Genomic DNA, 12,387 nt, shown 5'->3' with positions numbered 1-12,387 from the left:
CAATCTATACGGGCTGCTCGGTCTGCCACTCGCCCGGAAAGGTCACGTGGTAGGGTAGGTGACATAATTTTCTTCTTTAAGATTATAGGTCAAACTGCACGCATACATATTACTCATAAAAAAAGTCAAAAAAAACTGTACGTGTGTGTGTTCTAATAGAAAATTTGAAGGCAGGCAGAAATTTCATGCAATGGAGTTAAAACAAAATACCATATGCGTGCTTGTTGAAACAAGATGGTTTCTTGTTTTGCTTCTCTACGGAGAAAAAGAAAACGTTCTTTGTGAATTCCATAATCAATTATTGATGGCAGAGAGAACACTGCACAAAAAGTATTGTTTTAATGCGACTGCTTATCCCTGCCTTTTTCTTCTTTAGACTTCAGTTAAAAACCCTTTAAATAGGAGATGTAGAAGAGAGAAAGACAACAGTTTGTGATTTAGTGTGAAGACACAGAGAGCTTCTTGAACTGTGCGTGTGTAGGAGGTATAACAAGAAACTAAAAGGTGATTATATAAAATTGAGAGTCGAACCGAAAGAAGAAAAGCTTGCAAACAAAAGGATATAGAACGACAAGAGGAAGTGAAGAAAACCTCAAGGAAAAATTACCGAAACATCCTCTAGAAGAAAACAGATATTAACAACAGAGGAGTGACTGATTCACAAATCTTCGTTCAAAAATACAATAAAATCAACAAGGGATCGCAACTAAAGGCAATCAATTCAAAATCTGGCATTTTATCTCCCTAAATCATCTTAATGAGAAAGACATCAACCATCAGCATGATTAAATTCTTCAAAAGGAAGAAAGAAAAGAAAGTGCGGCGTGATGTCTACCAGAAGATTGATGACGAGATAGACCATTTAAAAGCCGGCGAGAATTTCATTGGCCGTTGTCAATGTATAATGTTGCAAGCCAAAACAGAATACAAATACGCCAAATCAATGCGAGATGCAAAGAGACAGAACTCATCTTCAGATCAATCTGATGACAACACCAAAACCCAACAAAGAAAAGAACAAAAGAAGAAAATAAAAACTCCTAATCTCAAAATCGATCCAGTACGGACGGCCATTTTGAAATCTATCTCAACAGATTCTTTGCATTTGAATTATGAAAATGTATGCACGAATGCGATGACTAAATGCACGTGTAAGAACATATTACAGGACAGGTTGAATTACAGACGACATGCCGTATATGAGATCAAGATTGAGGAACAGTACGGGCTAACTATGTTTACTGAGACTTATATTAAACGGAAAATCATTAATAGATATTACTACTGAATGATATAGAGAGAACAGTGAAAATTGTTTAATAACTTGTAGCAAAAGCGAAAACTTCTAAATTTATACATTACCAAGTGAGTCATAGAGTTAACTTGTAATATTATTTAATCAATTTTATTATCAATTTCTTTGTTGTAGTTTTTCAATAATTTTTTTTATAATGGGAAGAATGGAAGCAGTAGGTACACATCATCATTACTTCATTAGTATTACTATCCCATATGGCACACAACGTCCATATAACGCTAGATGAATGTTGAAGCAACGTTGTGTACCAGCTGGGATAGGTACCTTAACTTAAGGATCCTTTCCATGTTTCATATTCTGAGAGCACTTCGCTCCCACCCCACCCTTGATTTTCAGGATTGAGCCAAGTGGGAAAATATGTAAGGGCCCTGTTTTTCTAGCTGTCAGAGTTTGATGACGCTGTTAAATGTGATTGACGTCATCAAAAATGACAAGAATGACGTCAGAAGGCTTAAATTTATAATTTTGGTGACCCCTACAAAAAGTGAAATTTCTTTATAAAAATAACGCGAGAGAAGCTAGCACGAATATTTTTTGGTATCTTTTTCTTTTTTTTGGCTGAAACTTGCCGATTCTATGGTGTAAAAAAGCAAAGGACGCTGAAATTAGTAACCAGTCATTATGCCTTTCGGCACCCAAATAGAAATCGGCCACTGGGGCAAGTCGTCGAGATAAGTCGTAAATCAAGGTAAATTTCTTGAGAATAAAATTTTCTTAAAGCAATTTTAAAGAGTATCCAAGACGTTCAAAGGGCAATAGTCTGATAGTCTCATGAATTTCAAATATTAATTCCTGAAAACAAGGTTATCACTTTAAAGTCGATTACTGGCATCATCGAATATTCGAAAGACATATCGTAAAATAATTATTTGACTTTTTGTTGGCCACAAATTGCCTACACTGTACTTGTATTGTTATAGTTCATTACTTCACCCCTGTCTCACAGCCCGGTTGGAACTTTTTTCCGTTTCCTTGGTGATGATAAAGATTCCTATCGAAATTCAAATGGTTTTGGAGCGCAGTTTGTAAACATTGATTTTCAGATGGGGATTCAATCTAAGTCAATTTCCAAGTGGGGCTGAAATTCTCGGTTATCTTCCTACCGGGGACGAAATTTTGGCCAAATTTTCCCAGCGGGTCTGTGACACAGGGGTGTCTTAGTTACTTTGGCTGTTTAGAAGCTCTCGTGTTCTTAAGTTCAGTCATTTAAGGACATTGAGACTTGAGCATGGCTTGTATTCTTAGCCACCTTTGGAAGTTTCTGAACTCGATGATTTCTCCCATGTTTTAACCAAAATTGAGCCTCAAAAGTTTTTTTAAATATTTTTTTATAAAAAGTATGTAGATCGGAGATTTATCCTCCTAACCTTATAATGAGCAAGTATTTTTGATACGACCATATCATATCATTCTTGCCAATCACAAAAAGTAGTAAATAATGTTCTTGTTTTTAAACCTGGAGTAAGAAATTTGTTTTGAAGATTATAATGGAAAAAAGCCTCGTGTTAAAAGGGTAGCGGTGAAAAATTTTTTTTTTTTTTGACCACAAAGTTTGTTTTTCACTTTCACTTTCTCTAAATTACGTATGTTACAGGTATCACCCATTACCAAAGAGAGGTATTTTGACGTTTTTCCAAAAAAATAAGGAGAATATCTCCATAACAATTTTCAGTATACCTAGTATACCTAGTTAGTAGGGGGCCAAGCTTGGGGTCCCGTGACATCTTTTTTACGACCTAACCATTCTGAACCATTTATAGTTTATTCCAAAGAACAGCATATACTACAAGATTGAAGTTCAAAAACATACCGACGTCAGTACGATCAAGACAAGATTTGACGTCGAATCACTGTAGAGCTGACAGTTAGTTGGTCTTAAAGCGGCTGTGTTTATTTGTATGTTTTAGTCAGAGAGTTGTTGTAATAAATTTTTTTGCTCAGAATTTCATGCTTTTTCGGATTGTACCAATCATTTTCGTTTATTTTTGACTTTTGAAAATCAGCTTTTTTCTTACCCCTTATTTTCCCTTGCAGTCCCGCCTATGGCGTCACTATTTTAGTCATAAAAAGTTTTCCCGGGCTTAATCAGCGTCCTCCCTCTCAAAAATAGCTTCTATTATACTGTCCTTTGGAATAAACCAGGCTTGGCCCCCTACTATATAGACCGATTCAATAAAATCCAGTAGAGGGACTTTCTATCTCAAGCTGCCTGTTCCTAACTGACATATATTTCACTCACGAAGCCAAAACAAACAAAAAACAATGCGCAGGTCTAAACGGGAAATATTTGAAGATTTTGAGCGAAGGTGTTACTAAATCGTACGTATTCTTTCTAATATTTCTTAGGTAGCTCGACAGTGGGCAATTTTTTTAATGAGTGTTGAATTTTAATGAGTGTTATAAGGATTTTCATGGTAAAAGAATGCTAAAAATGCTAAAAAAAAGATTTTAAAGATAAATAAGCCGAAAATTTGAAACAAAAATGCGTAGACTTGCCTTCACGAGTACACTCTTTTTGTTTTAAAAGAACAACGAGGCTCAAAATCGCCAATTTAAGAACTATGCCGAGCCTGGAATTACTCAACTTCAAGCAATTTAGGGGTCAAAGCAGTAAAAATTGGGTATAAAGCCTAAAATACCTCAATTTCACTCTTCAAAATAAGAACTTGAGGCTCAAAGTGCCAAAAAAAAAACAAGAACAGCTGAGTCTCATCAAAAATCTACTATTCTTATAAAAAAGAGTATTACTTGCGTGGGATCTGTAGTGACAAAAATTAAGTCTCGGAAGTTGTCAAAGAATAGGGTGCAGGCATTGTTTATCACGATGATGATAAACTCGTTCGGTAGAGGAAGACACTAAGCTAAGTAAACAAAATAATAGAACGTCACACAAAACCAACATTTGACAATCAGGGAAAAAATATGCACACTTGAAATGTGTAAACAAAGGTTTATTTTGTCTTTTTTTTTACACACAAATCAGCAAAGAGGATATACTCCTGTGTGATACTAAACAAACTCCCACATAATGTTATCTTTAAAGTGGGTGTCCAACAGAGTGACTTGGGCGAAACATATATAAAGATGAATAGAACAAAACTTAAAGAGCACATAAGGCTGGTATTACCAGAATAGTAACGAAATGGGTTTCCAAAAAGCCTTTTTAAGTAACACAGCCAAAAAGATACTTAAACGAAAGGAAGGACGATTCTTACAAGAGAGTGATAGCTATCAATCACTGGATACCGAAGATGATACACTTTACAAGCAAGGAGAACTTTTTATTGAAAGATGCATGCGTCAAGTCTCAAAGGACACAGAACACAGTGAGCAATTAAAAATGGATAAAATTCATGGAAGGAAACTTTCGAAAATGGAAATACAGATTATGAGATTCTACGCCAGAGAATATGAAAAGAAAAAGTGCACGGTTGAACAAAATAAGGGTTTACTATTGAATCGAAGGAGGAACGCTGTTTGTGAACAGAGCATGGAAGAGCGGATTGGTCTTGGATTATGTTTACAAAGACATCAACATAACGAATACATGTTGGATTATGAAATGTGAATTCGTTTGTGGTGACGGTTTTTGGTAATTGGAGGAAAAGACGTGGTTAAGAACATAAGAAATGGGCTCAATCTTGATTTTACAAGAAGGATTACCAAACATTACCGAATTCAATGGTTCTGTATACAAGTCAATTTGTATGAATTTAGGACACATGTTATGAGACATGGAGAAAATTTTCAAGTATAAACCTTTCTTTAATGAAAAACCAGGACAAAATCTAATCTCTACGTGGAGAATTGAATAAAACACTTAGCCTTGGAGAAAACGGTAATAATTGTTGTCTCGATGTCACCCGCTCGTTTTTGAAGTTTCTGATGGCTAAAAAGATGCTCGTCTCGACTTAGTCTTTTCTAGCAATCTTCGACAAATAGAATTCTTTTCCTAGTAAATCTAATCATATTTTTTAAACATTTTAAATACAAAACTGTTGTAAATTTATTTATTTTTTGAATAGTGAAAGAATATTTCAATATAGCATGGGCTGGACCCAGTAGAAGATAAACAAAAATTTCTCATTGCTTTCCCCGTTGGAAACAAACATCTCACTCATGTTAAACACAAGAGCTTTGACCTATATTGTGACATACCAATATTTTATCTCTATGCTCTTAGGAGAATATGCAGCGCTAACATTTTACGAAAAATGACATTTGATTTCTGTGATTTATGAATACTACTCAAATAAAAAGAGGGATTTCTTCACCGTTAAAATGTGGTTTAAAAATGTAGGCTTTATAGTTGTTTTTTTTGTTGAGCAGACGTTAAATTTCTTTAAATCCTTTCCAATACAGAGTTTCGTAACCAAAGGTTAATTCGTATTATTATATACCCGTAGGCAAAAACAGCCATTGAATAATTCCCGATATAATTTAGCTTTTCAAAGTTTGATTTTTTGTGTTGCTTTTGTTGTTTTTCAAAGAAATTGGTCAAAATAAATATGTTGTCCATTTCGAACAAATTTTATGACTCACAGTAATTTAAGAAAATCATTAAATAAGAAAAACATTCGAACGTTCGATTATGGAAGTGTCTTATGTGAATCGTTCGACTATTTACATAATTTATGTTTTGTTTTTGGCTCTAGGTATATAATAAAACATTTATTCAATAGCTTTTCGTTATTGTTATTTGAATATCACCTCGGGTAAATAAATCTCAATAACCAACTACACGTTTTTTTTTTATAAGAATGTCAAAAATTTTCGAAGCCTTCGGATGTTCTTAGTTTTTTGGATTTGAAGCCTAAAAATGTTCTTAAAATGTTCTTATTTTCAGCATTTTTTGAGCATTTTGATGAAATTTCTTAAGAAATTGCATGTTTTTAAGTCTCCAAAGCCTTAGTATGTTCTTAGAATGTTCTTAAATTTTTGGGTCTCGAAGCCTTATGTTCTTATATAGTTTGTTCTTATAAAAAAAAAACGTGTAGGGGAAAAGTGAAACGAAAGCGAAAGTAAAAACCAAATATTACAAATGAAAGAATTAATCTTGTTTACATTGCGGTGCCTTTAAACCTTAGTCGCACATACCAAAAAAAATTTTTTCACTAAGTACGGGCATTTAACACTAAATGCATGCATTTAACGTGAGTGCGTCTAATGAGTCGAACATAGAACGTCGAAATAGAAAGCGACAACTGTACATCAAAATCAACGCCTATGTTGATAACTACGATCTATTATTAAACTTATGAAGATTGCTTCACAATTATGATCCCCTCTTTATTCATCGTGCATACTTTATTCCTTTATCATTCACGCAAAAAGATCCGATTTGCTCCTTTGCGAAAGAGAAGCCTTAAAAAATGATTAAGATCTAATTCTGAAGAGTAAAAACATTCGGATTCAGGGATAAGAAAAAAACAATCTTTGGAGTTGTGAAAGAGATAATAATTGCTGGGAATCAGACCAGTGTATGAGATAAAAAGATCTCCGCAAAGATGATGAAACTTTACAAAAATTTCCCATATGTTGGTTTTGACCAGATAGGCGAAGGTATGTAAACAACAACGCAAACACCATTTATTCATCATAAAAAAAGAAGAATTTTGAATCATTGAATCATCCAAAGTGATGAGTCATAACTCATAATTAATGTAATTTTGATATCAATTGAAAGGGTTTCAAAAATACCAAACTAAGCCGTCTGAAAGACTGTAAAATGCAATAACACATTTAAATTTTTAAAAGGTTCTCTTTTTGACTTAAAAGTGACGTTAAACCCCAGAATTTCAACGCATGACACAAAACACAACGTCAATTCTGCACCATAAATTTTATAAGAAGAAACAACGCCCTTATGCTTCCCTAAACTTCGCTGTGTACGAGACACATAACCATACATAAATTTTAGATCTTTCTTTCTAGCCCTTTCCGTGCCGATGTCGTATATATCCGACATGCAAATTTTCACTCTACTTGCCAATGTCGGATATATCCGACATCAAATTTTTTTTACCTAATTGCCGAGGCCTTTAAAAAGGAGGGAGCTCTATTGCCGAGAAATCAGCTTTTAGGAAAATGGTTTTCTTATTTGCCAATGTCGTATATATCCGACATAAAAAAATCCAAATAGTAATAGTGACAGTATATATTAAGTGCTCAAAAGATTTATTTCAGGTTTATTTTAGTCTATCATAAAATATATATAAAACAAATGTCAAATACAAATGTCAAACATTGGCAAATAGGAATAAAATATCCTTGTCGTATATATCCGACATGCGGCAACACGAGTTAAAATTTGCATGTCGTATATATACGACATCGGCAAATCAGGTTACTAATAAAAAAATTACCCCTCGGCAAATGGATTGGGGTACAAAAACAAGGTAACGGCACGCAAAGGGCTAGCTAGATAGGTTGATAGAATGTGGATTATAAAATTTGACATACCATGAACATCTCCTGAATACAATTTTGAATATGATTTTCAATTTTCGGCATCATCAAATCAAATATGCTCAATATGGTTTCCTTGATGACCTCTGCTTTTCTTGACTGTTTACTGAACGCATCTAGGGCGTGCCATAAAAGTCTATTTGGTACTATAGACGGAAATGCACAGCTAAAAAACGAGAGGTCATAAGAGTAAAGTTTTTAAAACAAAACGCAATTCTTGTCCACTTGTTTTCTATTACATGTTTAAATTGTGCACAAAGTTTTATTTCAAGGTTTTAATACGTACATAACCTAGTATTCAGACTCCTCTTTAAAGAAATTCAAGTCACGAAAAATCCCATCAAGTCTGTCAAATATGAACTTTTTGAATCCATGCACATAGTCAAACTTACCTTAAATGTGCCAAAGCCCAATCAAAGAAGGGTGAACAGCTTAATGTGGCTCCAAGCAAAGATTTTACACAACTTTCCTCGTTCTTGTCAATTCTATAAAAGGTAAGAAGTCTTTTTGTTTTATGTTTCTTGAAATTAAAATTTTGAACAGTTTTAGGTGAAAAGATCAACAACAAAACGCCATAAATTTGAAAGTGACTCTAACAATTCTAATTACCAACAATCCGTAAATCTGTGTACAAGTAATTCCTTACAATTTCTTCATGCAGGTTATTGTAATCTCCATAAGACTATTTGTAGCTAAAAAGAAGATTATAAGAATTTTCGATTAGAGGAGGCCAAATTTGTTAACGAGTGAGACTTTAAGAAAATAATAATAAAGTAATAATAAAATTGATGAAAACATTTATTTCACCATAAAGTATGGAAAAAATAGTACACTACAAGACTGTATACGATTTCGCCTTTTCCAGGCCTCTCTTATTAAGTTAACTAATAGTAATAGCAATTCTTTGTTTAATAACACATCTAGATATCTTTTTTTACAAGCAGCTCCAATTTTCGGGTCAGGGCTGGGGTTGCTTTGCATTCTAGCTCATTTTATAAAAAATTTGCTTTGACCACCCCTGATATTATACCATATTTATGCTTATTGGATCAAGGGCTTTCGTTTGCCATGATCATAATAATATCTAAAAAGCTTTTACTTTACGAGATTGCTCAAAACTTAGCAGCCCGGTTGCTCATAAAAAATGTGCAGTGGCTTCAAAAGATACCTGAGCATGCCAACCACATTTGGAGTCGCTCTTCCAAAGGCATAATACTAAAATCTAAAGAAGTGAAAAAAAAAACATCTTTGTGACCTTTATGACCGCAGCAAATTTAATGTATAATAGTTCTAAATCCAAGTTTATTAATAACATCTTCAGTTATCAAAGGAATGAGCAAAGAAGGTTAACAGCAAAAGATAGAATTGGACGAAGAAAAGTTAGAAAATATCAAATTAAGAGAAATTAAAACAATTATTGTCTTTATCAAGATGATGAATTGATCTTATTTTGTAACAAGGTGAAAAATGAATTGAATTTATAATGAGGAGAATCATCTTACGTCTACTGGTGCCATATTGAGAACATATCTGGCTACCAGTTTGCACTGCCCACTAAAGATAAAGAGAAACATCAGTGAGTGAATAAGCATTCATATACACGTTTTTTTATAAGAGCATCCAAAATTTTTTAAAGCCTTCAGACACTCTCAATTTTTTCTAAAAAATGTTCTTCTGTTCACAGTTTTGTGAGTATTTTTGTCTATTTTCTTAAGTAAATAGGTGTTTTAGGGTCTGCAAAGGCCTAAAATGTTCCTAACTTATTCTTAATATTTTGGCCATTGAAGCCTTATGTTCTTGAATAGTTTGAGATTGTGTAGATACTTTAAGATTTTGTAGTACTTAAACAAAACATCACATTGTGTAATCCCTTTCATCATAAAGATCGAAAAGTATAGTGGGAATTAACATACTCAATTCAAGTAAAAAAACATAATGAAAAGAAAAGAAAAGAAAATTAAGAACTCCTGTATTTGGATAATAAATATCAAATTATTTCCCTGGAAAACAAACCTGAAATATAAGGGGAGCCCAAGCTTTCGAGTTTGACTCAATTGATGAGATCAAAACATGTTTTATCTTCTTTATTTGTATATCATGATTAAGTGTTGCTGTTTCACTTATTAATGGCCCACCTAAAAAACAAAGATATATTTAAAAAGTTAAAAGAATGAAAACCATCAAATTAAAACATAAAAATCAGAGAAAATGGCTATACCTGAATCTGTTTTGAACATAAAATGTTGGATAGAAAGTTCTAACTTAAACTATACTTATAAATAGTTGTAGTAGAGCTTTGCTTTAAAAAAAAAAGAAAATATTGAAACAGAATATACCGTCTTCCAAATGTTGTCTTTCAAGCTCCACTATATACCTTTGTGCCTCATCAAAAAATACTTCACCGATCTTTTCAAGCACAGCATACCGTGCACAAGGTAGAGACTGTAACAATGTGATAGCATAATTTGTTCTTTCTTCTATCTTTTCATCATTTTTGGATAGAAAGGAGGTGACGTCTTTTAAAGTTACCTGAAACAAAAGTTTGTAATCATCATTATACAACTATTCTTTATAGAAAAACTCAATTGCATTTGAGGTTTATAAAGAGTTGATTAAACTCTAAGAAATAGCTGGGCCTAAGCAAATGCCTACAATTATAATGTATTGTAACATTAGATTTTAATGTACATGAGCCAAATTTCGAGTCTTAGTTTAGCTATATCAAAAGTTAAAAAGGAAGATAACCTTAACTTGTCAAGGAAAGATTTCTAATTGACTTCACAAGGATTTCAGCATAGCTGCAATCATTACCTTGTATTGTTGTGTCTCCATTTCTCATTAATTTTTTCTGTTATTTCATTTTGCATAACTCTATGAAAAGGTTCAACAGAATAAAACTTTAAGAATCTGATAATTGGGACAGTTAAAAGTGATTTTCCAGTCAAAGTGATTCCCTCTGTCATAATACCCTCTTTGTTCTCTTACTTCATACTAAGTATCAGAGATAGTTTTAAAGTCAACAGAGAATTTTAAAAAGGTAGATTTTCAATCAAATTCAATCATTGGTTCAACCACTTCCATAATAAACGTAAAAATAAATGACTACATATCGTAAATACTGCAATCCTGCAAGTAAATTTTGTGAAAAAATTGCAATGAACCTTTTCATAAATTGTTTTTAGAAGCACAGAAATCAAATTGCTAAATTTAAAAAGCGCTCTTATCAAACCATTCCTTCATATTGTTCGAATAATCAGAAGCATTTTATTTTTATTCTAAGATGTCATTGATTTAAAAAAGGCATTTGGCTTACATAATAATTTATAAATCAGCCAAATATTTTTATTGCAAATTTAGTGATACTAAATGAACAAAAAAGAAGTTCACAAATTGTTATCTTAAGATTCATCTTCTTCCTCCTCGTCACTGAAATATGATGACGGTTTATACTTTTTTCTTTTGACATAACTCTCTTCTTCCCTATCATTATCATCCTTGTAACCATCGTAATCTGTTGAAGTCCTTGATGTTGAAGGTTGGACAACTGTAGAGGAAAAATGTCTTTTTTGTTGACTAGAATCAAGAGCAATTGCATAACTGAGACTTGATTCATAAGGGTCTTCCCCTTGTTCTTCTTCATTAACACCATCATTTGCCTCATCAGCATCATAATAACTCTTGATTAAATTCTTTGAATGTTCTTTCTCCTCTGCTTTCTCTTTCTTAGTTTTTTTCTCTTTTTTAGGTGGTGGCTCTCGGCTCCCAAGTAAATTTTTTGGGCAAGCATAGCTAAGATGTCCAGTCTCTCCACATTCATAACAACTAGATTTATCTGGATAATCCTTTTTTCGAATGAACTCTGAAGCTCTCCCATTGTCTTTTGCAATGACACATTTTATTTTTCGTTCAAACAACGTTTTTTCATTAACTGATTTACAACATGTGATAGCAGAATCTCTCTCGATGAATTGAACAAAAGCAACGCCTTTACTGGTTCGTGTTACTTTATCTCTTAAGATTGTAACTTTAGCAATCCGTCCGAATTTTTCAAAAACCTTGTGTAAATCATTATTAGTAAGGGAGAAAGGTAGATTACCAACATAAACTGTACTTTTGCTGGGGGCAAGACCTCCACTCATTTTTCAATTATTGAATCTACAAAATATCAATAAGAAATTAAAAAAGGTATATAGTGTTTTTTGTTATCCTTTGAATGAAAACAAAAAAGGCTGTGCTAATAATAAAGATTTATTTGTCACAATCTCTTGTCACTTGTTGCTAAATAATGAGTTAAATATTGGACCCGGGGGGGGGGAGGGGTCGACCGACAGGGGTGCTCCGCTGAGGTTCGAAAAATGGACCCTACGTGGGACTTGAAATTTGCGGAAAAAAATGACCCTGAATGGGACTGAAATTCAAAAATGTTCTCAAATTTTCTACTTTTTCCCCAAATTTTCCAAAAATAGGCACCCTACGAGGGACTGATCTTTCTATTTTGGTGTTTTTGCGATCCTACCTGGGACTCGTGGAGGTTAAAAAAGGAACCCTGACCAGTGGAGCATCCCCGTAGCCCATCTTGCCCGGTTATTGGACATGAAAAG

General features: G+C 33.3%; 2 protein-coding genes across 3 annotated transcripts in view; both read right to left on the bottom strand.

Moving 5' to 3' along the window:
- Positions 1-10,659, bottom strand: part of LOC136809999 (integrator complex subunit 5-like) — a 40,021-nt gene extending 29,362 nt beyond the window's left edge. For both annotated transcript variants that reach the window (XM_067066569.1, XM_067066568.1), the window contains exons 1-8: positions 10,598-10,659; positions 10,123-10,315; positions 9,800-9,921; positions 9,289-9,340; positions 8,955-9,008; positions 8,433-8,478; positions 8,179-8,271; positions 7,781-7,952 (exon numbers count right to left, since the gene is read on the bottom strand). In XM_067066569.1, the coding sequence (XP_066922670.1) occupies positions 7,781-7,952; positions 8,179-8,271; positions 8,433-8,478; positions 8,955-9,008; positions 9,289-9,340; positions 9,800-9,921; positions 10,123-10,315; positions 10,598-10,618 (753 nt within the window). In that variant the 5' untranslated portion in view covers positions 10,619-10,659. The remainder of the gene's footprint in view (positions 1-7,780; positions 7,953-8,178; positions 8,272-8,432; positions 8,479-8,954; positions 9,009-9,288; positions 9,341-9,799; positions 9,922-10,122; positions 10,316-10,597) is intronic.
- A 444-nt stretch (positions 10,660-11,103) lies between these two features.
- Positions 11,104-11,979, bottom strand: LOC136809998 (zinc finger CCHC-type and RNA-binding motif-containing protein 1-like). The gene has a single exon (XM_067066567.1). The coding sequence runs from the start codon at positions 11,923-11,925 to the stop codon at positions 11,185-11,187; it is 741 nt and encodes a 246-aa protein (XP_066922668.1). The 5' UTR covers positions 11,926-11,979; the 3' UTR covers positions 11,104-11,184.
- Positions 11,980-12,387: the final 408 nt, after the last annotated feature.

The sequence above is a fragment of the Clytia hemisphaerica genome, unplaced genomic scaffold (assembly GCF_902728285.1).
Source record: "Clytia hemisphaerica strain Z4C2 unplaced genomic scaffold, Clytia hemisphaerica genome assembly, whole genome shotgun sequence".
NCBI classification, from domain to species: Eukaryota; Metazoa; Cnidaria; class Hydrozoa; order Leptothecata; family Clytiidae; genus Clytia; species Clytia hemisphaerica.
This window is presented reverse-complemented; position numbering and strand designations above follow the sequence as displayed.